The sequence below is a fragment of the Haemorhous mexicanus genome, chromosome Z (assembly GCF_027477595.1).
Source record: "Haemorhous mexicanus isolate bHaeMex1 chromosome Z, bHaeMex1.pri, whole genome shotgun sequence".
Taxonomy (NCBI): domain Eukaryota; kingdom Metazoa; phylum Chordata; class Aves; order Passeriformes; family Fringillidae; genus Haemorhous; species Haemorhous mexicanus.
In genome coordinates, this window is record NC_082381.1 from 35,088,782 (window position 1) to 35,113,845 (window position 25,064).

The following is a 25,064-nucleotide window of genomic DNA, read 5'->3' on the forward strand; positions in this document are numbered from 1 at the left end:
TTTCAATTAGGCAATAAATGATCTTGTGTTTTTTTTAATAATATAAACTGCATAATTACAGAATGTGTGGAAGGCAGGGTATTTTGTACTGTGAATACTGAAATGTTTGCCGAACTTTTAAGAAATTTGCTTAAAAAACACACAGAAATGATACGTGAAGAAACTGACGCACAAATTGTGGCTTATCTCAGTTCAGTCTCCTCCTTCTTTGGTCTTCTCCTAACAAAGGAAAACTTCTCTAACTGAAGAATTGTCATGAGGTAGAGAAGCCAGGCAGGATAGTCCTAATTAAGTGATGCAGAACGTGCTGTTCTTTGGTATCATAGAAACATTCAGGCTGGAAAGGGCCCTTAAGATCATCTAGCTCCTGTCCCCTTGCCGCATGCTGGGACACCTTCCACTAGACCAGATTACTCAGGATCTCATTCAGCCTGGCCTTGGATGCTTCCAGGGATAGGGATTCCACAGCTCTGGACAATGTGTTCCGATGCCTCACCACCCTCACAGTAAAAAATTTATTCCTAATACGTAATCTAAACCTGCCCTCTTTCAGTTTGAAGCTATCCCCACTTTGTATGTCACTGCAGGCTCTGGTAAAAGCTCTCTCTCCATCTTTCTTGTAGGGTCACTTCAGGAACTGGAAGACCACAATTAAGTCTCGTCAAAGCCTTCTCTTTTCCAGGCTGACAAATCCCAACTCTCGTCGCCTTTTCATATAGGAGAGGTGCCCCAGCCCTCTGATGAACTTAGTGGCCTCCTCTAAATGTGTTCCAGCGGGTTCCCATGCACCATGTGCTGAAGACCCCAGGGCTGGACATAGCATTCCACATGGGGTCTCATCAGAGGAGAGCAGAATCCCCTCCCTCCCCTGCTGCCCACACTGCTTTGGATGCAGCCCAGGACATGTTTGGCTTTCTGGGCTGTGAGTGCTTGTGGCCGGGTCATGTCCAGCCTCTCACCCACCAGGGCCCCCAAGCCCTTTGCTCTCAATGACTTCTCTTCTTCTCCCAGTCTGGGGTTTTCCTGACGTGGGCATAGCACCTTGCACTTGGTCTTGTTAAATCTCATGAGGTTCTCATGACCCACTTCTGGAGCTTGTCCAGGTCCTTTGAGAGAAGTGAATCCGATCTGATGCCAATGTGTCTGGTGCCATGTAGGCCATCCCATTGTCAAAAAACCACCTAAAATCTTGGCAGTGACACCAGCCAGGGAGGCATGTATTGATTGACTGGGCCTGACTGTTTCTTCCAAAGTCAATGTCTGCAACTGCAACTGGTATTTCTCTTCCTGTGTTGAATCATGCATATTTGACTGCACCTGATACCCATCCAGGCTTAGGCATGTCTGTTCATCCCTGGTTGTCATGATGATAAGAACAAATGCTTTAAAGCCCAGTGAACTGAGGTTCAAGAGGGTTAAACTTCCGTATGAAAAGGAAGAGCTTTTAATAAAAGACAGAAATGAGGTTAGCAGAGGCTAGTTTTGTGCTTTCACAGATTTTTCATCCACTTTTCAGTACTATTTGATTCTTCACTCTCAAACACAGGATAGAACTACTGTACTTCTTTTGCTGTCCTCCCTGCACACCGGCCTCTACTTTCCCTTTCCAGCTCTATCACACCTTTAGCAGCTCTATTTTAAATAGTGTAGTAGTGCATACTTTTGGAAGCCTGTTTCATATCCTCCCCAGTGTATGAAGCTAGGAGAGTTTATTCTGGATATAGTTCTGAGATCTTGTAAAGGACCATGAGGGCCAAAAGTCTGTAAGATTGGCAGAGCATTGTTTTCTCCTCCAAGCACTTTCTGGTGTTTTAATTTAATTCTCACCTTCCAATAGTAACTGCTTCATACTGAAATACTATCTTTACTGGAAATATGTTGCTGTCCATTGGTGTCTTAGTATGTGTTGGCCACTATACATATGAGATAAAGGGCTGGAATCAAGTTACTTGTGAAATTAGCTACAAGGTCACTATCTCTAGAAAATTGTTCGCACATGGATGTGGTTTTTATTCAAGCATTGCAGTACTTTCTTCATTGTATCTGCATTTGAAGGATTGCATCTGTTTGATTTTTTGGCAAAGAAACGTTAAAAGCATTTCCAGCACTGTTGCTTGAAATGTTCTGAAATAGCTCAGAAAAAAGAGTTGGAAATTCACTGCTGTGACTCTGGGATGTGTTTACAGTCACATCATTTTTCTTTTTTCATTATTTAAAAGTGTTCTGTTAAGTCTGCTGTGAAAAATATTTTTTTAAAAAGCCTGTAAGCATTTTGGATTTGCATTGACATTTGCTATCTATCACATGCCTCTACAGTGATTTCATTCTTGAACTCTAAGAGTGATGGCCAAATCTATTCAGTCACTAGAGGCCCTTCAAAATAATAGAAAAAAAGTGAGGGTTATGTTAGAATATCCAGCTTTACTAAATCTCTCAAGAGCAGGTTATTTGGGTTTGATTTGGGAGTTGTGGTGTTTTAGCTGTTGCCTTTGAGATGTTTGACAGTAGTGTCTTTGCATCTTTTTGGGACAGAAACAAAAGTGAAACAAAAGCATATCCACCAACTCACAACACAGCCCTCACCAACTGTGACAGTCTTAACTGTGAATGAAGGCTGAGAGTGAGTCCTCTATCGTCACATTCAAAACATGATTACTTTTAGAATTAGAAAATAATTGTATACTGAAATGACTCCAGATTTTGAAATGTCTCAGATTTGCTGTTACTGCAGTTTAAGCTTTTTAATTTAGGGGTAAACAGTCTCCTCAAAGTTTCAGATAGGCCTAGGTCTTTTCAGTATGTTGAAAGTGTTGTGATTCAGTTTTAGTATGTTGAAAGTGTTGTGAATCAGAATTTAGTTTTCAATAGCTGCAACTTTTATGTAAGATTGTGGTAATTAACATATGCTTTCACTTGGGGGGAAAAAAGATATCTTTTGTGTTCCTGACAAAACATTGTATTTTCTCAAGGCTGCAACACTGATACTGGTGAAAGATGAATAGTTATAAATGTTTTACAGAGTGAATCACAAAAAAGATAGCAATAAATAGAATATAAAAGTAAATGTAAGATAAAAAAAATACTATAAAGACCCAAGTAAACCTGGGCCAAAATATCTCACTTGTACATATTTTTTTAGTTTAAGCAAACACCTCTGTATTATATTTTTAGAGGTCCTCTGTAATATGGTCTACTGAAAAGTGTCTCTGTCCATGGCAGGGGAGTTGCAACGAGGTGACCTTAAGGTCCCTTCCAACCCAGACCATTTTGTGGCTCCACAATGTGAGAAAAGGCAAGATCTTGCAGAATAGTTTCGGAACTATTAAAGAGATTACAGAAGCAGAGACACCTTGAATTAGTGACTAGATACTGCATTTGGCAAACTGCTGTAATTTTTACTCAAATTAGCTTAACCAGCTAAAATCATGAGCTTTAGATGAACTTAAGTCATTATAACATGAAAAAGACACCTCTAAAGCTGTGGCTACCCATGTCCAGGTGAAGATCCGTACTAGCTGAACCCCTGCAAAATGTGTTGTGAAGTACATCAAAACATGCAAAAGAGAGATTGTCATATGGCTATTAAGTAGGCATTTATTTAGAAATTAGATAATTGCATACTTGTGTATTTTGAAATCATAATTATGCTTCTTGGCTGTAACCAGGTGTGTTGGTTTGGTGGACATAGCACTAAGCAAACATGTCAAAACCACTTTGCTCCATGTGTGAATTGGCACCTGCATGAAGGAACCCTGTCTTGAAAGTGGGACTGTGCCAGTGCAAGTGCATGTTTGGTAGCATTCTTTATTAGTGTTTGACGAGATCTTGCCCATGTTTCTGCAGCAGAGAGAATTTCTTGGCTCTGCAGTGGTCACTGGGAATTCTTGGTGGCCATGAGTTGTTTTAATAGCTGTTCTAATTGATATAGTAGGGAACACTGTCACATCACTGAGCCAAGTTTAAATGTTTGAAAGCTCCCCCCCAGCTTAAATCTTTAAAGTGTTAATTCTTTTAAAGAAGGCTGAGATTGTGAAGAACATAATGGCAATTCCAACAGAACAGAACTGTTTAGTTCATCTCTGAGATCCAAATAAATCTATTTCCTGTGGGACCTACAGACTAATTCTAAAATGTAAAGTGCATGGAGAACAGACCCTGGCCATACCCCCTTTATTGTCTTCTCAGAGTAAGTCTGCACCAGTGCATTAGCTCACGTCAGTAGATACCACTTATCAAAAGCAATTTAATGTGCCCTATATGTCTTTTTAATGTGTAGGGTAGGAGACAGTGATGGGGGCACTAGCAGTACAGGGATGGCAGTGGGAACAGTTGAAATTTGTGATGCCACCTCAAGAGAGAGTCCAGAACAGGAAATAAGGGAGAGGAGGTGCAGCTCTCAGCACATACACTCCTGTTCTCCTTCTCTATTACATAGTTTTTTCAGTGCTGCTGAACCCATTTCACCCTGTTTTCTGCCTCCCTTTCCCAATTGTCTTTGATTCCTTTGTGTGAAAGCAGTCTCTTGCTTTCCAGTGGGTAATAACAATTTTTTTCCCAATTTCTTACTAGAAGCAAAGCCTTTTGGCTTTGGAAATAAGCATGACTTGCCTTTTATATACCAATTACACATAACATAATATAAAGTTTGGTTTTATACTGCTTTTTCTTGTGTTTTTAGGATAAATTGCAAAATAAGTTTTGCAACTGATTAGGCAATAATGCTAGTAAAATATCATTTAGAAATCTTATCTCTGCTACTCAGTATTGAAATAGCTTTTATTGTGTTTAAAATAGTTATCTTCCAGTTGCTCCAAACTGAACCATCCCAAGTATCCAGTCATCTTGCTACATGTGGCCTCTCTTTTCATAGAGTGGTACAGTCCAGGATGGGCCTATAAAATAATATTTTAAAAATAGTAGTTTTAGCACAGCTGTAGCAATCCCTTCCCCATTTCTATGACTTGTATTGTGGGACTAGTCAAGCTTTAACCATAATTTTTGCTTCTCAGTTGACATTCAGGGATCCTTGCAAGTCCCTTCCAACTCAGGATATTCTACGTTTCTGTGATTGTTTGGTATATAAATACTTTGTTTGAACTCTGATCATTATTATTATTTTAAAATAGAGATGGAAGTGGGTAAGTGGCTAATTTGTTATTGCTCCAGTTGACAGAGAGATTACTAATAATCCCTCACACTGGTTTCTCGTTGTAGATCATTATGTTGTAAAATCTCTGCTGAGGGACCTCCAGAGTTTGGCTGTGTAAGAGTGCTTACCCAGCATCCAGGAAGCTAATGCCCAGTTGTGTGTACAGTTGAGGACACCCCATTTTTTCCTTAATTGTTTCACAAATGGAGCTCTTGGCAAAGCTTTTTTTCCTAAGCTTACTACTGACCAGGTGTTTCCAAGAGCAGCAGAGTTATGCAGTAGCTTAGTTTGATAAGGAAAGCTGAGCAGAGTTTGATGAGGAAAGCTGAGCTGGATACCTTCAGTTTAACCATAATGAGTCGAGGGAAAAGTAATTTGTTTACCTCTTACCTTAAAAAAAAAAAAATTTTGCTATAGTGTAAGCTCTTGTGATGTTTCAATATTTCTATTTTTTTTCCTCTTTTTTTAGGGTCCAGGTATATCTCATCCCTATGATAGTGGGCACATAGCAATGACTTACACAGGACTATCATGTCTGGTTATTCTTGGAGATGATTTAAGTCGAGTAAATAAAGATGCCATACTGGCAGGACTGAGAGCTCTCCAACTGGAGGATGGAAGGTAAAAGATATTTTATATGCTGCAACTCCCACTACCCACATGTGGAATGAAACATAAGAAACATGTCTTTTATAGAAGTAGCTACAATATTTTAGTTCTATTAGAAAAATAGTTTGATTGGTAGTCACATAAGTCATAGAACATATGCTGGCTTCTTGGAAGTAGTTAAGTCATCAGAGGGTACTAACTAGCTCTTCAAACCAAATGGAGGCTTGCCAAGCAGCAAATCCTAGAAGGAGCAATTAAAGGTTTGTTTATTGTCACAGGTAATTCAACCGTTTACCTAGTTTTGTATATCGTAGAAGCATTTAGGTTGTAAAAGACCTTTGAGATCATGAAGTCCAACTTTTAACCCAGCACTGCCTAGTCCATCACTAAACCATGTCCTTAAGTGACACATCTACACATCCTTTAAATACCTTCAGGGATGGTGACTCCACCATTTCCCTGGGCAGCCTGTTCCAGTTCTAGACAACCCTTCTGATGAAGAAATTTTTTCCAATACCTAATCTAAACCTCACCTGGTACAACTTGAAGCCATTTCCTCTGTCCCACATGGGAGAGGAAACCAACCCCAACTTGCCACCTTGCAGGTATTTGAGTGATAAGGTGTCCTCTTGGATTTCTTTTCTCTATGGCTCCTTCAGCTGCTCCTCATCAGATTTGTGCTCCAAACCCTTCCCAGTTCCACTGCCCTTCCCTGGACACACTCTAGCACCTCCATGGACTTCCTTGTCTTGAGGAGCCAAAACAGAACACTAAGCTCGCAGTGTGGCCTCCCCAGTGCCCAGTACAGGGGGATGGTTACTGCCCTGGTTCTGTTGGCCATTTTCTCATACAAATGTCCAAATCACGGCGTCCATCGTCATCTTAAGAGTCTCTGAGATTGTGCCAAAATAACCCAGACACAAAAAATTTAAAAAGTTCATAGGGTTTGGTGCAATTGTAACAATAACTAATTGAAAACTGATTCACCATTTGTATTAGAAATGGTAGTATTAGCAATTACCTTTATACATACCTGGGAAACTCATCCTCAAGTAGCAGTAAGGAAAGAAACCCTTGTGAGCTGTTAGGATTCCTAGGAAGTCAAAGAATTCTGCCAAAGGAGGTAAAATGGTAAGTCAAGTGTCTGTATATACTGTAATAGGTGAAAGACTGTAAGCATAAACATCTTGGAATAAATAAACACTAGTGTCATTATGTTGCTGGAAATAGTTACTCAGGCTCCTAAATGTTTAGAGTTCTATGCATTTTCCTTGGCTTCGAATCACATCTTCTAAAAAGAAAATCTAGCATAGCTTTGGGTTATATTTTTGAGACTACTGTAAACTAATCTTTAAAGAAAACACTGTGCAATTCTTTGAAGTGCATTTTGTATTTTCTGGTGTAACAGGCGAAACAGTGTTTAAAGACAGAAATGTTTCTTTCAGTTTCTGTGCAGTGCTGGAAGGAAGTGAGAATGATATGAGGTTTGTGTACTGTGCTTCCTGTATCTGCTACATGCTCGATAACTGGTCAGGCATGGATATGAAGAAAGCAATAGACTACATTAGAAGAAGTATGGTGAGTGTTCACAAAATGTTACTTCTTCCTATGCTTTCAGCCTTTAAGCTTTTTTCCTTAACTATGGCTAAAAAAAGTCTATCCAAACTGTATTACAGTAATTTCTTTTTCTACAGTAATTTTTTCTTCCTGCTCTAGTGAGTTGAAAATTACAAAGTAAAGTTTTTAGCATTTGTATTTTCATTAAAATGTGTGTGCTAGCAAGATAATTTTATTTGGTGTGTTTGTTCACTGCAAATTGTATTTAAAAGCCTCTTTATTTAAAATAAACAATTGAAAAGCAAGTTTTTGAAAACTAAGGTGTGATGTTTGTGTTTAGAAGTGCATAAAGCACTTTGGAAAAGTGTACCAATAAAATCCTCATATTTCATTGTGCTGTAGTATCTGTGTATCTTTTTAAAAGATACAGAGATTCAAATAGACTAATTGTTGACATCAGTTCATGCTTAAGTGTTTCCAGTCATGCACTTCATAATTTATTTATTAGATACTTGGAATGAAAAAATATATTCATGAGTATGTACACATTTTCTTTCTGTGTCTGTGCATATTGCCTTCATATTCGATTTGAGTAAAGGAGATTTACATTTTTTTATGTTTTTTCATTAGTTTAATTGAGTTACATTTTCAAAGATTGAAACACAAGTTTTTAAGGAAGCTGAGCAAGCTTGAAATTTGCAGTTCCCTTGGTGTGAGTAAACACAGATTAAACTCTTGTGGTCCGCAAAGAAGACCCAAATTTATGATGACACACAACTTCTGTTGCAAATGAGCATTTTCAGTAGCTGCTGTCAGCAGGAAGATTGTAAAACTTATGTGAGAAACAAGTTTAAAGAAAGACTTCAAAAGCTTCTGCTTCAGACTAAGTTGGTTTTTATTTGTTGTTTATTTTAAAAGGAGGTAGTTGGATGTCTTAGTATTTCTTACTGTACACCTCAAGAAACTTTCTGGCACACTGCCATAGTCCTGGACAGACAGAGATGATCAAGGCTAGGGCTCAGGCATACAAGGATATGGACCTGTAGTCTGTTCATACACTAGTAGCACCTTTTATCCCGTTTTCCCCTCTGTTTCCCCTTACTTGTTCTTCCCCAGTCTGTTTTGATATTTCTGTTTCTTACCATTGGCCCTTTCCCTAGCCATCCTGTAGTAAGTTATGCTCACCCCTGCATTCCCCAGAAAACAGTCCATGATAAGGGGGTTTCTATACAATCATGGAATCTTCCTCTGCTGCATCCCGTAAGAGCCCTTCTTCCATTGTTAGCAGCTCACCTTGGTTAGCATGGGTTCTCAGCATGAGAATATCCCTGCTGAATCCTTTCAGTGGGTTTCACCTAAGGAAAATGATTTATCCATTCTCCTTTCGCAGTCTGAGAGAGGAGTTTAGACAGAGTGCTTGCTCTTACTGATTAGGTTGGGAGCATTCTTCCTCCTCTGGTAATTTCTGGACCTTAATGTTTACTGAGATCATTCTTTAGTCAAATAGCTTAGCAGAGTTACAGTAGGAGAATCAAGTGTTACAAAAGAATAGAAAACAAAACCCAAGAGGAAAATCCTCATTGTACATCACATTGTTAGTTAACCTTGTGAACATTTGAGTGCAGTTTTGATCCCCAAGGAAGTGGTGGAACTAGGAAGGGTACAAAGAAAGTTGAGTTGAACTCTGAAAGGTATGAATCAGCTTGTGTAAAAGGTGTATTTCATATACTAGGAGTCTTTATTCTGAAAATGAGATTGTTAACTGGAGTGTAACAGAGATGTGTGATGTAACAGGCAGCACTGAAAAAATAAAGAGAGGGAGAAGCAACTATTTCTTCTAAGGCAGAACAGACAGAGCATCAGATGAGGCCATTAACAGAACAGGCAACTTTTTTTAAAGTTTAGAGCTTTGAAGTGGTACTGGAGATTTATTGTGTAGTGTGATCTTGAACCAAATTTAAACTTTGCTTCTAGAGTTTAGCGTTAATTGTTGCACCTGCAAATTCCAGTCATTATGTTCCCATTGTAAAAACAGATACCATTAAAAAAACCCTCTAATTGAAGCCTTACCATGGCAAGACATCTTGGAAGGCCTCCTACTAATACTTCAGTTTACCAGTACAGTAGAACTAAGTCTTGACATGGTCAAAGTTCATAAGACACTGTGGCTTATCATAAAGATTGTGTCTTTTCCTGTCCAGTTCAGAGAGTAACTTAGAGGGATCCTATAAGCAATGCTCTGTAGGGAACAGTCATTCTAGCATGTAGAAATGTGCAGCAAGACACGCTGTATTTTTGTCCAGAATTACTGTGATTTGGTATGCAAACTCTACACTGTGTTCAGTGGGACTTCTTTAAACCACTTGTGTGCTGTGAATTCACTGCAGAGTTGGTATGCACATGAACTCTAGTTCTGTCTGTGTGTACTGGGTTTTCACTCCTTGGTTCACCAGTATTTCTGTGAATTAACTCAGTTGCAAGGTGTCTGGCAATTCTAGGAAAAGATACAAAACCTTTGCATCCTGCTTGGTCACATTTAGAGCTGCGAATGTGTCTGAAGAAGTCTCAGACATTCAGGGAGTAGCCCATTGTGAAGATCATTTCACAACAGTGGTTGTTCTTTCCTTTCATTCATTCATCTCTTTCCACCACTTTCCTTGAGATATATTTCAGTTTAATTACTTATCACAGGAGACAGGTATTTCTTAGAGTGTATCTCATAAATAAACATAATGACTGTGAAATGTGGCATCCAAGAATGTTAGCTTGATTTCTCTCATTAAGATTTTGTAGATGGTGCTAAAACTAACCTATAAAATGGAACAATTAAAAGTAAATTATGTTTAAGGTTATTTCATTTGTTACTCCTTGTGTAACTAACTATAAGATTAATAACTATCGGCTTTATTGTAAATGCTTGTTCCTGTTTTGTTACAATGTCATCTCATTTGTCACTTTCTTCAGTTATAGAAAAAAGGCAATTGCATTGCTCAGTACCAAACTGCTTTGACAGAAAGGTGTGGTTTTGATTTACGGTTGTATGTCACTCGTGTGCACCTAGATGAAGCACGTGACAGTTAGCAGAACTGCTTTCAGTTTTTCAGATTGCTATGCATGTGAGGTACAACTCATCTGGATTGAGAGTAACATAACTGGTTAACCACAGTACTCTTTGTAATAAGCTTGTGGGTTTTGTAGCTTATTCTTTGGAATTTGTTGCCTTTAGTGAAGCAGTATAAGAATTGTGACATACAATTCAATACAGCTGAATGAGGGAGTGCATTTGTTTAGTTAGGCTTGTCAAGAACAGCAGGAGAGTGGAACATAAACCATGTTTAAAATATTAAAAATAATTGAATCTTCATACAGAATAGATAGCCTTCTTCTTGTCATTTGACTAAAAAAGTGTTCATACAACGCTGATCACAAAAATAATTCTGGGCCAGTTTTATTGGCAGTAAAAGTCAGATTTCAACACACAATTTCTAGCAGTGTAGATTGAGCACACTCTTGTGTTTCACATTCAAAACTTAGGTATATCACTAATCAAAAGACAAGAAATACTAGGATGCTGAGATTTTGAATGACTTCCAAAGACTCAATAACACTGCTCTTTTTTTTTTTTTTTTGAAGTAGGGATATTGCAAGAAGCTTTAAAAATATCATCTGCTTTTTCTAGTATGGTCTAATTCAAATGAACTTGTGTTGGTCTGTTGATATAGTTAAGCTGGTTGTAAAACTTGTAGACTTTGAAGTGAAGATTTTACCAAACTGGATTTACACATTTCCTTTGGATAGTATTTAATTATGCAGTTGTTATGTTGCAGTAATCAAGAGCTCCTTTTGCATACAATTTCTGGAGTCTTTTCAAAAGGACCAAGAAATGGAAGCAGTCCTTAGCTCTTTAAAGCACACAAGTCTCCAGAGAGCAGCTGCTGTCTGTAAATAAATAGGTGTCAGTTAGCCAAGGGTCAGCTATTGGCTATTAGAGTTTAAAGCTCATTGTACAGCCCAACATAGTAGTGTCTGGGATGCACTTAACAGCTTTACTCCAGAGCTAATTACTTTGTCATACATAAAGCAAGCCAACTCCTCTTAAAATTGCTGTTTGTAGAGTTAATTAGCTCTGTCAGCATAGCTTTGCTAATCAGCTTGCCTTTTCTTAGCAATTAATGCGTCTGTGGAGTGTGGTAGCACATTTGTATTGCATTCTCAAAAGGCATTGAAAAAGGAAGAGTTCACACTGTGTGCTTTAGCATTCAGAAGTTCATAGAGATTACTAATATTTTTTGGTTCAAACTTGAGAAATTAAGCTGCACCTTGAAGTGTATGTATCAGTTATTACTATTTTTAGTTGCTTCATCTTGCAGCAACAACACAAAACTAGGAATACAGTTTTAGTGTACCTTCTGTGTCTTCTTCTGTTTACTTTTTTCTTCTCAATGTCAGCTTTCAAAGTAGATGCGCAAAATAATCCTTAGGTAGTTTCTATGATAGTCCTGTAGCCATTCTTTGGTTAGGACTATGGGAGTCATTGTTGGTTTGCCAGGGTGTCCTGTATCTGCTAGCCACTGTTTTAGAGAAGATGTGAGGAATTCACAGTCAGCACTTGGAGGATGCGGAGGAAAGATTTTTGGTGCTTTGTGTCTGATCTGATCCTGATCCAATCATTAGTTGAGCAGCTGATGTAGAATACGTAGGGGCTATGTAATTTAACTTCAAGAGTTACAACTCATTTTTCCTACTAAGCAATTTGGTATTTGCTCAGAGATAATTCATAAAGTATTCTGTGAACTCTTGTAAAAGAAATGTTTTCCATTTTATGAATAATTTCTTACATGATCTTTTGCTTCTTTTCAAGTAAAATGATTTAATGGATTTTTAGGGAAGAAGGATTATTATTCCTACATATACATGTGTTCTTAGATTGCTCATGACAGACATGAGCTATACTATTCTCAGTGCTTTGTCAGACTTGAGTTTCCCCTTTTCTTACACTTAACAGAGTGATTTTTCAGCACTGTAATGATATTTTTTAACAGTAATATATTTTATAGACCAATTTAAGTTTATTCCAATGCATGTTGCAATTTTCTTCTTGCTTCTGGTTCCCTACTCATTGTTTTTTAGATCCTGATGTACTTGCTTCCTACTAAAGAATTGCTTGGGTTTGAGTATTCTACGCAGTAGTACTTTGCATTTTGCCTCCTTTTTTTAATGTTAAAATGCTCTTGGATCAGAGACAGATCAAGTTATCTATTTAATTCTGTTTTGTTTTGCTTACATATCCGTGGTTGGTTGTTTTTTTTTTTTTTTCTTTTTATACCTGCTTTACATGATTTTTTCTTTGTGGCTTACCCTTTTTCAGGTTTCTAACATATGTCACAATTAAAATTAATTCCATGAAAGTCATAAAAACTTCCTGCATTGAAAAAGAGCTGATTTGTTAACTGTGTTGTGGCAATAACTTTTGGAGGTTCAAAATTTAATGAGGTTAAATCATGGCAATGATCTGATGATAATTTTGTTGGTAAACTAAGAAATTGCAATGTCTGTCAAAGTGCTGTGGATTTAAAGTAACTACTTTGTGGGATTTTTTTTTTTCTTCAGTCTTATGATAATGGCCTGGCACAGGGAGCTGGACTGGAATCTCATGGTAAGGATGTCAAAGTGTTCTACACCTTTCAGGGTAGTATTGAAAATGCTGTAGCAGGTGTGGGGTATGCCATACCTTTCCTTCTTTTTGGATTTTTAAGGAAGTTGTGTGAGGAGGAGCAAATCCAAAACATGCCTCCAAATATCACTTCTTCTTCCTTTAGATCTAGCTTAATATTTGAACAGACAGGCTTTTTTTTAATCACTCCCATTAATCTTACCTCATGAGTGTTTTGTTGAAAGGTGTTGCTAGTAGTTCTCAGCTGTTGCTGACAAAGTTTTTCCACATGTGTCATTGTTACTCTGAGGATTTTATCTGCAAGAGGTTTTGTGCAATGTAACTGATAATTTCCAATTTCAACAGCTTTGGTAAAACATCGAAACATTTCCTCTGATAGATACAGCATCTGTTGTGGGTTCAAAGCTTGAAGCAACAGTTAATTTTTGTAAAGAGTTGATAGATCTGAAGAGAGGAATCCCGAAGAGACTGCTGTTTTTAAGTAAAATGTTTCTACACCATGAAGTAGCAGTCTGCTTGTGACAGAGGAGTTTTTGGCTTTTAAGTGACTGATACCAAATCTAGTGCTGTAGTCTGTTTGATGAGGTGGTGATTGGTCCAAGGTTGGACTCAGTGATCTTGGAGGTCTTTTCCAACCTAAATGATTCTATGATCCCATCAAATGTTTGTTATCTTTACCCTTAGTATTGAGCTTTGATAGGATTTTGTCTGTTTCCTTCTTGCTGGATCAATAAAGCTGAAAAATTTAAATTATACCCCTAGGTATTAAAACAATTGCTTAAGCAAGTAACTTTCAGTAAAATGTTAGTGATAACAAATAGCAGTACTTCAGCACTGCATTTCAGCATCAGAGTGAAATAATCTTACAGCTTCTGTGGTCTTCCAGCACCAGAATATTGTAAGGAACTTTTGGGACCAAGTCTTCTGTCAGCAGCTTGCTTATGGTCTTTCCCAGCCTCTGATTTATCATATCAGGTATTAGACTCAAAATAAACTTTGATGAGCTTTAAAAAGTGGTAGCTGGACTACACAAAGAACATGAGTTTATCTTTCTTACCGTGCAGCTTCCTTGACAACAAAAAATTATCTAGAAGCACAATTTGTTTGTATGACAACCATGAGAGTCCAGGACTCTTCACCATATTAACTGTGCACTTTTTTTTTAATAATTTTATTTTTAAATTTTTTTTCCTTCTGCTCTCCAGGCACCTCTGTCTGTTTATATCCTCTGGGGGATTGTGTCTGAGGCTGGCTTTGGCATCTCTGCTTCAGTCTGATTGTCGGCATTCCAATAGCTTTCTTTTTTAAGTTACAAGTGAAGAAATATTTCTGTTGCAATTCCATTTACTTGTTTCTGGACTGCTGTGTAATGTAAATTGTGCAGCATTGTGAGAAGAAACAGTTTTAAGAAAATGAGCTGGTTTATTTTTGCAAGAGCTGGGTCAAGGGGTTTCCCCCCCTCCCCGCCGCCTTTGACATACCTACTGAACTAGAATGTTCTTATTTATTTGGATTTTAGACTCAAAATTAACTTTTTCATACTTTTAAAACCCCATTGATTTAATTGCTAATAGCTTAGTTAAAGTTCTGACTGAGATAATACAGGCTTCAGAAAATCTGTGTATCAAAGCATAGCAATCCCTCCTCTCTCTTCACAGGGGGCTCTACATTTTGTGGTATTGCATCACTGTGTTTGATGGGCAAACTGGAGGAAGTTTTTTCAGAAAAGGAACTGAACAGAATAAGAAGATGGTGTATAATGAGGCAACAGAATGGCTACCATGGACGACCCAACAAACCTGTAGACACTTGCTATTCCTTTTGGGTGGGAGCAACATTGAAGGTAGTGTATAGAACAGGTGTAAGGATAGTTATTGACTTGTTTTGATTTCTTTAAGCACTATTTCCTTTGCTTGAAAGAGTTAGATATTTGACACAAGTGCACCAATGTGCACCAATGACTATAAATGTCTTTCATCTTGAAAAAAATGCAGGAAATGGAGGTTTACTGCATATCTCAAAAATAGGCACTATATTCTAGTGTTAAAAATATACTAAGAATTAGTTAAGACTTAGTTTTAAAAGTATACTAAGACCTATATTACTGTTACAATCTAATTTGTTTTCAGCTCTTGAACATATTCCAATATACAAATTTTGAGAAAAACCGAAATTACATCCTGTCAACTCAAGATCGCCTTGTTGGTGGATTTGCCAAGTGGCCAGACAGCCATCCAGGTAAAATAACTTCTCAAAATTTCAGTGGATGTGTTCTAAGTAAGAAATAAATTCCAGCAGTCAGACATCTGAGAGGTGTAAGGGAAACCGTACCCTTCCAAAAAAAACCCCAGAAAAACAAACAAACAAACAAACAAAAAACCAAACAACCAAAACCAAAAAAAACCTCAAAATATAAAAGGGTTTTCATTCTTGAAGTAGGAAGAGGGAGATGAAGTTTGTCCATGTTCAGCTACAGAGGAAGTGAACTGTTGTTGTTTAGATTACTGTTAAAAGAGTATCACTATTTAGTATGTGTTTAACCGTTCTGCTTAAAGTATACATTGCATTGTAGGAACCTCTGTAAATTTGGTTTAATATATCAAAATATTTGTTTCTTTAGTAAATTAATAATTTAAGCTTATTCAGAAGTCATTGATATAAGTAAAAACAGTCAAAGTTTGTGCAGTTATGTACTATGATTTACAGGTTGTGTTTATACAAGTATGTCTGACAGTTATTATGCTTTCAGAAGTGGATAATTTGAAGTAGTGAAAAAAACTCAAAAGGATAATAAAATCTTTTACCTTTAAAAGTTGTTAGAATTCAATCAAGGTATTGCAAGCTTCTGAAAACAAAGCTTGTGCCAGTAGTGTTTTCAGTGCCCATGGCATTTTTTACAGGGAAGATAAACAATCTTTGTAAACTGACCAAATAAGATAAAAATTTAGTCATAATAAAAGAAGAGTTTGTTTAGAATCTGTGCCCTGGTATTTAATCTGTTGATAATTTCATTTTGAACAACATTTCAGAATTTTTCAAGATGAACCCACACTGAAAATGCAGTGCTTGTGATAGGTTTGCTTCTGCCTCTTCCCTGAAAACCAGTTTAGGATTTCTGAGGAATTTGGATGCATTTCCTCCTCATCATATAGATTTAGCAGTATCATTTGGAGGAAATGTTTTGGTTTATCTTACTGAAACATTTACTTTGTGAGTCAGAGATTAGAAAAGTCTGTTTCAAATACCCATCATGTGTTAAACCTGTCTTAAACTTAATTTCCTTTTTATGACAAGGTTGTCCCCTTAGCTGACCAAGGGAAGTCATTTGATGTAATCTAGTGTCCCTTCCAAGATTCTTCTGGAAAAACTGTCCAGTACATGGCACCTCGAGTGCTGGGGGCAGTTTTGGGTGCCACAACACAAAAAAGACAGCTTGAGCTCTAACAGCTCAATAGCTGTTACAGAGTGTCCAAAGGAGGCCATGAGGATGGAGAAGGGCCTTGGGTGAAGCTGTGTGAGCTGAGGTCACTTGGTCTGTTCAGCCTGGAGGAGACTGAGGGCAGACCTCACTGCAGGTACAACTTCTTGTGAGGGGAAGAGGCGGGGCAGGCACTGATCTTTCTTTTCTGGTGACAGTGACAGGACGTGAGGGAGTGGCCTGAAGTTGCATTAGGGGAGGTTTAGATTGGATATTAGGAAAAGGTTCCTCTTCCAGAGGGTGGTTGGGCACTGGTACAGGCTTTTCAGAAAAGTGGTCATAGCACCAACCTGAGAGAGTTCATGAAATTTTTGGACAATGCTCTCGGGCATTGTGTTGTAACTCTTGGTGTGTCCTATGCGGAGCCAGGAGTCAGACTTTGATTGCCTTTGTGGGTTCCTTCCAACTCAGGCTATTTTATAATGCTATGATTCTGTCTTTTAGTGTAGTTGTGATGACTGTTTGAGATAAGATTTTAGAAAGGCAAGACAAGTAATAATTGTTTTTCTTTGCTGGGTGTATGCATGTTTGTGTATTTTCCAGGCTTACTGTAGCATTTTTTCCTCAGGCAGATGGTGGCATGAGTCTGTGGTCATGTTTTGAAGGAAAAAGTAAAAAGTTAGTACAGTTCTGATACAAAGAAAGACTATAAATGCAACATTGCAAAGATTTCTTCTGGGTTTTCATTGTTATAGATATGCAACTGAGCTTCCTGCAAGCTCAGTCTCATATCTGAAAGGCAAGTTGTCTTTCAATCATGTTGACACTACAAAGATTCCTAAGACTTAGTCAGAATTAAATTTTAACTTCTGTGGCTCCTACTTTATAAAAGCTCTGTTTAAATTTGGGGTCTCAAGCTATCTTTGCTGTGCAGTAATGTTTTTAAGAAGAACTAGAAAAAATTTCAGAAGACAGTCAACTGCTGGTGATAATCTATGTGTTATATGGACTTGCAATGTTAACAAGTAACTCCAGCTGATTATTCAGGGAAATAATATTTTGTAGTCTTACTGTGTTCCCATGCTAACAGACATCAAGTTACTGTTGGTTGTGGAGGCCACTAGCATTATTTAACAAAGAACTGATAGGACAAGAAGAAACAGCCTCCGGTTACACTAGAGGAGATGTAGATTGAATAGTAAGAAACATTTCTTCACCAGAAGGCTTGTAAAACATTGGAACAGGCTACTCCAGGCAATATTTGAGTCACCATCCCTGGAGATACAACATGATACTTAGGGGCAGGGTTTAGTGCTGGTCTTGGCACTGTTAGGTTCAGGATTGGAGTCTGGTCTTAGAGGTCTTTTCCAGCCTAAATGATTCTGTCATCATTTTAGTGAGATACTAAATTATTGACACATACACAGTGTGCTACATGTTGAGCTTTTTCAAGGGGCACATGAAATTCACATTGTCTTTCAATCTTTCACCTGTGATTTCATGGGCAGATAATCCAATCTGATAGCTTGCTGCTACCCAGAGGAGGTAGACTCAACAAGCTGCAACCCTGGTATAAGGTGGGCATGGAACAGGAGAGTAAGAATATCCCATTTTGGTGGTAGTCATCTCTTGACCAAGCTGCATGAATTCCTATCCTTAGGTTAATCTCTCAGGCAGATGGGAAGCTAGGAAAAGTAATGCCTTCTTCAGTTTCTCAAAGTCTTGCTGTTGGTAGCTATTTGAACTAATTTTGTTGTTTCAGTAGTTAGCTGTTCATAAAGTAACCAGCCAAAAAATGCTTGCAAGAAAAAAAATTTGCTATCTAGACTATTTATTTTCAGGTACTTTAAACCTTTTGCTTTTTGGCTGTGGCACTCAGAAAAAATGAAGTAGTGCACAAGTTGTTTTAAAAGAAATCTGGACTTTAGTTCATGCTGGTTGCTCTGGGGAGAAATATTTTCCTTCCATGAAAACTCAAGTTTAAATTACGGCTCTGGAATTCACATGCCCTCTGAACAGAGAGAGACATAATCTTCTCTCAGTTTTTTTTCCTGGAGAAGCACAGAGGGAAAACAATTCTTATTTCATTTGCTGCTCTTGTTGTTTTGTGAACATGTAGAATGTGTTGGAAGATTATTGATCAGAAGGAATTTGATGATTGGGTTCTGGTGATGATGTTTTGATTCAGTTTTGACCGGTTGAATCTGTGTATGTGTGTTAGGACTGTCATCTGACAGTCATGAGTTTTCAGTTTAGAAATTAGAAGTAAGTATGATGTAGTGTAATATGTATCTCTTTAATATAGTGTAATAAAGTAATTAATTAGCCTCTAAATCAATGGAGTAAGATGCATCATTCTTCCCTGAGGATCATGGGATTGCCTGCTAATCCAATATATGGCACCTGATTATTTGTTTTCCTTGGTTGTAATTACTCAGAGGTGTTTGAATATGGGCTGAATATTGGCTGTTACAGCCTGATTTTTTTTTTTTTTTTTCCTTTTCTGTCTTTCTTTCAGATGCTTTACATGCCTACTTTGGGATCTGTGGTTTGTCATTAATTGGAGAATCTGGTATTTGCAAAGTTCATCCCGCCCTAAATGTAAGCACAAGAGCATCAGAGCGTCTTCACCACCTTCATCAGATCTGGAAAACACGGACTTTAAACAGCGTTCAGACGACACACACCTCTCTACATGAGTGATTTAGACTTGAATTTAGTTCTGGTAGCATAATTGTAGCCCAGGGTTTAAAGCCATGTATAACCAATGTGCTCTTTTAAGTGCTGGAGTCATACAATCAGATCTGTGTTGCTGGCATCACTTTGATAGGGAGTTGCCTTCAGCAGGTTATTCTGCATTGTGAAATGGGGAATATTTTGATTATATAGAAGTTTGTCACCGCAGACTGTAAATGGCTTTTCAGATGGCTTTACTTCTAAGAAATCCCTTGAGGCATTTAAACTTCATTTTAATTTTATTTTTTTAAATTTGTGCATACTGTGTCAAAATATATAATGGGGAAATATTTTCAAAATTGTTTACATATCATACAGTATAGCACAGAACGTTGAAGTTCTTTATAATCTGTCTGACATATTTTTGGGTAGAAAATCTCTCATATTAAGTCTCAGTTAAAAATTACCTATTATCATCAACTTTCAGATTCCATAAACTTTGTTTTTCACAAACAAGTTAATTAAATATAAATAAAATTATTTTATTCAATATACTGGACTTTAAGGTTGTGTGGCCTTACTAAGTGGATCTCATAATTCTTCTGAGAAGGTTTTACACAGATACAGTGGATTGTTAGCCAGACAAAGAGTTTTCACCTGAAATAGTTTCTTCATGTGAATTTCTCTTAGAGTGTGGCATATTCATGTTCATCAATAGGAGATATTCAGCCCGGTCTTTTGGAAGCATACCTGTATGCAAGAGTAGCATTAGAACCTGCTTCCAAAGACAAACCTTTGCAATACACTGAAGTTGTTCAAATTAGAGTAATGATGAACATTCTCAGCTTCTTTAGTGCTTTACTAGTGCCTTACTTTGTATGCTTGAAGTGCTGTTCAGAGTTGAAGGAAGTAACTTAGCAGCTGGTGTGTTTGTGGCAGGTCAGTTTGTGCATTCAGTAGACACCACAATGTCTTTCTACTTGCCAGTCATTAGCAGCACTTTTTTTTCCTAAAGGTTCCAAAGATAACTGAAGACTTCCTAAAACAGATTATGTGCACCATTTGCCACTGCTGAGCCCAAAGAAACAGGATGTAAATCTTTTTGGCCAGCAAAAAGAGCTTTGGGGATAAATATGATTCCTGTTTTGCAATGCAGGGCAAGTGAAAAGGGAAGTTGTACCCCTAGCACACATGTCAGAGAGGTCCAATAGGTATCTTTAGGCTACCAGAACAATCCCATTGTCCAAACCTGTAGCAGCCTTCCTACCTAAATAGATAGGTTTTATTTCTATAGCAGATTAATTTTCATGGCAGCCTTGGGAGCATAACTAGTGATACTTGTCTGCTTGGAAAAGCAGGGTGGGGGTGGGGAAGGGTGTGTGTGATCTAGACACATCTCAGTAGACACTTTACTTGGAGGAGGAGAGACTCAGTAGTTGTAAAAACTGGGAAGTCCAGAGGGCTGGAACCAATAGAACTGTGAGGCCAGTACTGGAGAGGGGGAATGAGGTGCTTGAGTAGGACATTGCAGAGTGAGAGAAATGAAAACTGAGAGATACTGAGGCTTTAGGCAAGAGCAAAGAATGTGGAGTACTAATGGAACCAACCTGGTGGAAAGGATTTTAGCTGTCTAGGGTAAGATTAGGGAGCAAAAGAAAGGTACTGACTCAAAGAACTTGGAGGAGTTATGGGGCGAAGATAGAGCTTGGGAACTGGTTTTATTGCCCACATGCTGAGATGACCAGAAATCCAGCCACAAGTAAACAGAACTAGCAAGATACCTAAAAGAGAGGATCTCCCAGGCAGGAGGCTCACTATTGCAGTTCCTGTGGGAATCCCATTTTCCTGGATAGGCTTAATGGGATGTTGGTCAGCAAAGGCTGAAGTAGCTTCCCTGAGCAGAAGTCTCTAAGGTCATGGGGGTCTACTTAGATGAAGACCCATTTAAAACCAACAAAAATCTTGAAGTAAAAATTGGTCAAAGAAGCATGGTATTTCCTTGTCTTTACATCAGATGGTAATGACAAGTTGACTTCATGGCAGGATAGGATGGGTTTCTGATGTAGTTACAATGAAGATGAGATGTAATTGTAGCTATCCATCCCCACCACTGCTTCTCTGCCTTGCTGGTGAACAGTCTTTGAGTTTTTTAGCTATTACTACATACCCTGGTAGAGGGAGTAAGTAGCTTTGAGTTTCAGAAGAGTTGAATAAGGTGTTCTTAGTCTCTGCTGGGAAACAGTCTAAATATTTGTTCTTACTTAGCTTAGTGAAAAATTATGTATTTGATTATTGTGAGGCAAATCCATACTTGCAAAATCCTGAGCTATGGTTCCTGAGTTGTCCTGTGTGTGACCACGTTCTCTTCTGTGAGGAACTTCAGGGTCCCTCTGCAGAAAATATGGGGGTAACAGTGAAAAATCATACTATGTGAATAAGAAAAATTCTCATGGCAAGTAATTTAACAGTCTTCTGTCTCAAAAAACAGGTAATGTTTCTTGCTGTGTTTTCTGTAAGCTACCCTGAGTTCTTTAAATGGATTTTACATTTCTTATTTCCTTGGCCCCCAGTTATTCTACAACATCTTTTCAGGCTGCATGTTGACTGCAGAGCTAGCCTTTCCTAAAGGTTGCACAAGGCAAATTTGTTTCTCATTAACCCAAAGTTTGATGAAGGCAGCAAAATACCTATGCTTTCATCTCACACTGAGTATCTAATTGAAACCTTTAATCTTTTTTAGGTTGATAAAAATCAGTACTAATAACCAACTCTGCATACATGATTTGCCATTCTGAATGTCCCAATTTATGTCAGGCAAACAAATTATGAACATTGAATGTTCCTGTGTAGCAGTTATCTGGATTCTGACTGTATTGAATTGTCTCTCTGATTTTTGTGGTTTATTGTGTCTTTTGACTAGAAAAATGTTAAATGAGAAATCAGTGGACAAGAGTTTCACATAAGTCCATAACCTAAAATCACTTTTAAAGGGGATATGTCAAAATAGAGCTAAAACTTAAATGTGAAGTGTGAAGTTTAAATGTAGCTAAAAAGCAAACCATGTGATTATTACCTACCTCTAATAATTTTGTGTTAACCACAGCTTTACATTGCTGAGACTGAACGTACATAAGAAATTCATGCATTGAATGGCTTTACCATGTGCTTGAGAGTGTAAAACCTCTTGGCTATCAGGCTGACAAATGTGAGTGCCTCTATCCTATCTGAAACACTCCCAAACTCTGTGTGTGGCCCAAGTTACTCTTCCAGAAAAACAGCTTTAAAATGGTATGTTGAACAAAGGAAGTCAAATGTATCTTTTCCATGGGATCTGAGGACTGGGGATTTAAGCATTGTCACTAGGGCTTTCAGGCCCCCTTGATTTGTACATAGCTGCTGACAGATGTGGTAACACCATTTTGGAAGGCTGCTTCCAAGCATGTTTGTATTTATGAATTTTCATATTGAGAACTGTTTTTTCTAAATGGAACAATCATCATCACTGAAAAAAACTAGCAAGTAAATTGGGTATTGCAGAAATATCTGAAATGCATATGCTGAAGCACATATTAAGAGTACCGTGCTCTATGCTCTATTGCCCAAGGTATAAGACAACCTGAGAGGAGCTGAAGAAGCTGCATCAAATTTGCTTTCTCCATTGATGTCAGTATAGAAATAAAATATTCTGTAGAAACTGTTATGCTCCCTAAAAAATACATTTCAGCTTTGTGCTGAGTGAGCCATTCAGTATGGGGTTGCCTAATACAGAAGGGAGGAAACAGTGATTTCCAAAGTCAAAGCCTTTCATGGAGAGCCCATCTCCTGGCATTTTGGAGAAACTTGCTATCAGTGTCCCTGTGGACGTCAAAGAGATGTCAGGGCATGCATAAGAAGCAGAGAGACCCAAAGTAAGAAGATGCTATTGTTGCAACTAAATACGAGACATCTCCAAAATTCATGAGTTGAAAGAGATTATTGGTCTGTTTACGTTGATGTTAAATACTGTGGTGGTTCTGAAAAGCTCTTTTTTTGCTATGGCAAAAAAAGACCACTTAACAAGATTTCCTCACTTCAGATGACACTGGGTGAAAAATAAGATAGTCTCAACATCTATATACTAAATGGTTATTGAGTTACTCCACTGAGTGGTTACAATGTGTTGTAGATTTACACTTTCTGTTCACCATTTTTAAGCTTTTGTGTTCCTGGTCTCTATTTGCCTGATTAGTTTCTGAGTTTAATAAAAATCAATGAGCTGTTGAGAAAATGAGGGAAAACTGTAATTTCTTTTTAACTGTAGCTCTTGTTATGTGTTTTTTTCCCAAGTTACACGTTCTGGGTGAGGACCTGTCTTCCCAAGGCCACAGAGCATGACAGCCTCCAAATGTTTGCAAGCTGAACCCATCAAAGGCAGCAAACCCTGACACTACTGCTTCATTTTTGAGGCGGTGGAAAAGTGCCTTGTTTGATAACTACATTGTGAGAACATAGAATCATGGAATGGTTTGGGTTGGAAGGGACCTTAAAAATCATCTCGTCCAACTCTCCTGCCAAGGGCAGAGAGACTTCCCACCAGATCATGTTGCTCAAAGCCCAGTCCAACCTGGATTTGAACACTTCCAGGGATGGGGCATCCACAGCTTCTCTGGGCAAACCTTTTCCCAATGCCTCACCACCCTCAACAGTGAAGATTTTTTTCCTAATACCTACTTTCTCAGTTTTAATCTATTCCCCCTTGTCCTGTCACTACATGCCCTTGTAAGAAGGCCCTCTCCAACTTTTTGTAGGGTCCCTTCATGTACTGGGAGGTGCTGTAGGTCTCCCCAGAGCCTTCTCCTTCCCAGGTCAAACAGCCCCCTCTCAGCCCATCTTCACAGGAAGGATGCTCCAGCTCTCTGTCACCTTTGTGGCCTCTGGATGCACTCCAAAAGGTCCATGTCCTTCTTATGATGGGGATCCCAGAGATGGATGCAGCACTCCAAATAGGATCTCGCCAGAGCAGAGGAACAGAATCCCCTCCCTCCCCTGCTGCCCACGCTGCTTTGGATGTAGCCCAGGACATGTTTGGCTGTCTGGGCTGTGAGTGCCCACGGCTGGGTCATGTCCAGCTTCTCACCCACCAGCATCCCCCAGTCCTTCTCAGAACAGTTGCTCTCAGTCCATTTGTTGCCCTGCCTGTACTCCTGTCTGCTGGACCTTGCACTTGGCTGTACCAAACTCCATGAGGTTCACACAACCCCCTTTCTCAAGCCTGTCCAGGTCCCTCTGGATGCTATTCCTTCCTTCTGGTGGCCTCCATGGGTAGCACCATGCAGCTCAGAGTCATTGGGACACTGCTGAGGGTGCACTCAGTCCCCCTGTCCCTGCTGCCCACAGGGATGTGGAATAGTGCCAGTCCCAACACCAGGCCCTGCAAAAGGCCGCTCATCACTGGTCTCTGCTTGAACATTTGGTGTTGACCACAACTCTTTTGAGTGAGACTGTACAGCCCATTCCTTATCCATTGAGTGGTCCACCCTCTCCAGTTTAGAGCAAGGATGTCATGTCAAAGGCTTTACACAGGTCCATGAGTAGGATGTCAGTTGTCCTTTACACATCCATCAGTGTAAGCCCATTTTAGAAGGCCACCAAAATTGTCAGGCACTATTTGCCCTTAGTGAAGCCATGCTGGCTGTTACAAATCACCTATTTATTTTCCACATGCCTTACCATAATTTCTGGGAGGATTTGCTCCATGATCTTGCCTTTCACTAAGGTGAGACTGGCATCCTTTAAAATGTTTATCTGCAGATACAGGCTCTGTACTTGGGAATGAAACTGGACAGGCTGCTATCACTGGAGAACAAGTAGGATTCTAAGGCAGGATATGGTCCTGACTTGCAGTAAAAAGAGAAAGTTCATTGAAGAAGAGAAAATCTGCGTGAAAATAATCTGCATGCTCTCTCACTTGAGAATTAAAAATGTTCAGGAAAGAGCTTTCA

General features: G+C 38.6%; 1 protein-coding gene across 1 annotated transcript in view; it reads left to right on the forward strand.

Annotated features, from left to right (window-relative positions):
• PGGT1B (protein geranylgeranyltransferase type I subunit beta) overlaps nucleotides 1-23,350 on the forward strand; it is a 36,633-nt gene extending 13,283 nt beyond the window's left edge. The window contains 7 exon segments of the mRNA XM_059837197.1: nucleotides 5,619-5,770; nucleotides 7,204-7,336; nucleotides 12,926-12,971; nucleotides 14,648-14,832; nucleotides 15,119-15,227; nucleotides 18,926-19,060; nucleotides 19,063-23,350. Coding sequence (XP_059693180.1) covers nucleotides 5,619-5,770; nucleotides 7,204-7,336; nucleotides 12,926-12,971; nucleotides 14,648-14,832; nucleotides 15,119-15,227; nucleotides 18,926-19,060; nucleotides 19,063-19,106 — 804 coding nt within the window. The 3' untranslated portion in view covers nucleotides 19,107-23,350.
• Nucleotides 23,351-25,064: the final 1,714 nt, after the last annotated feature.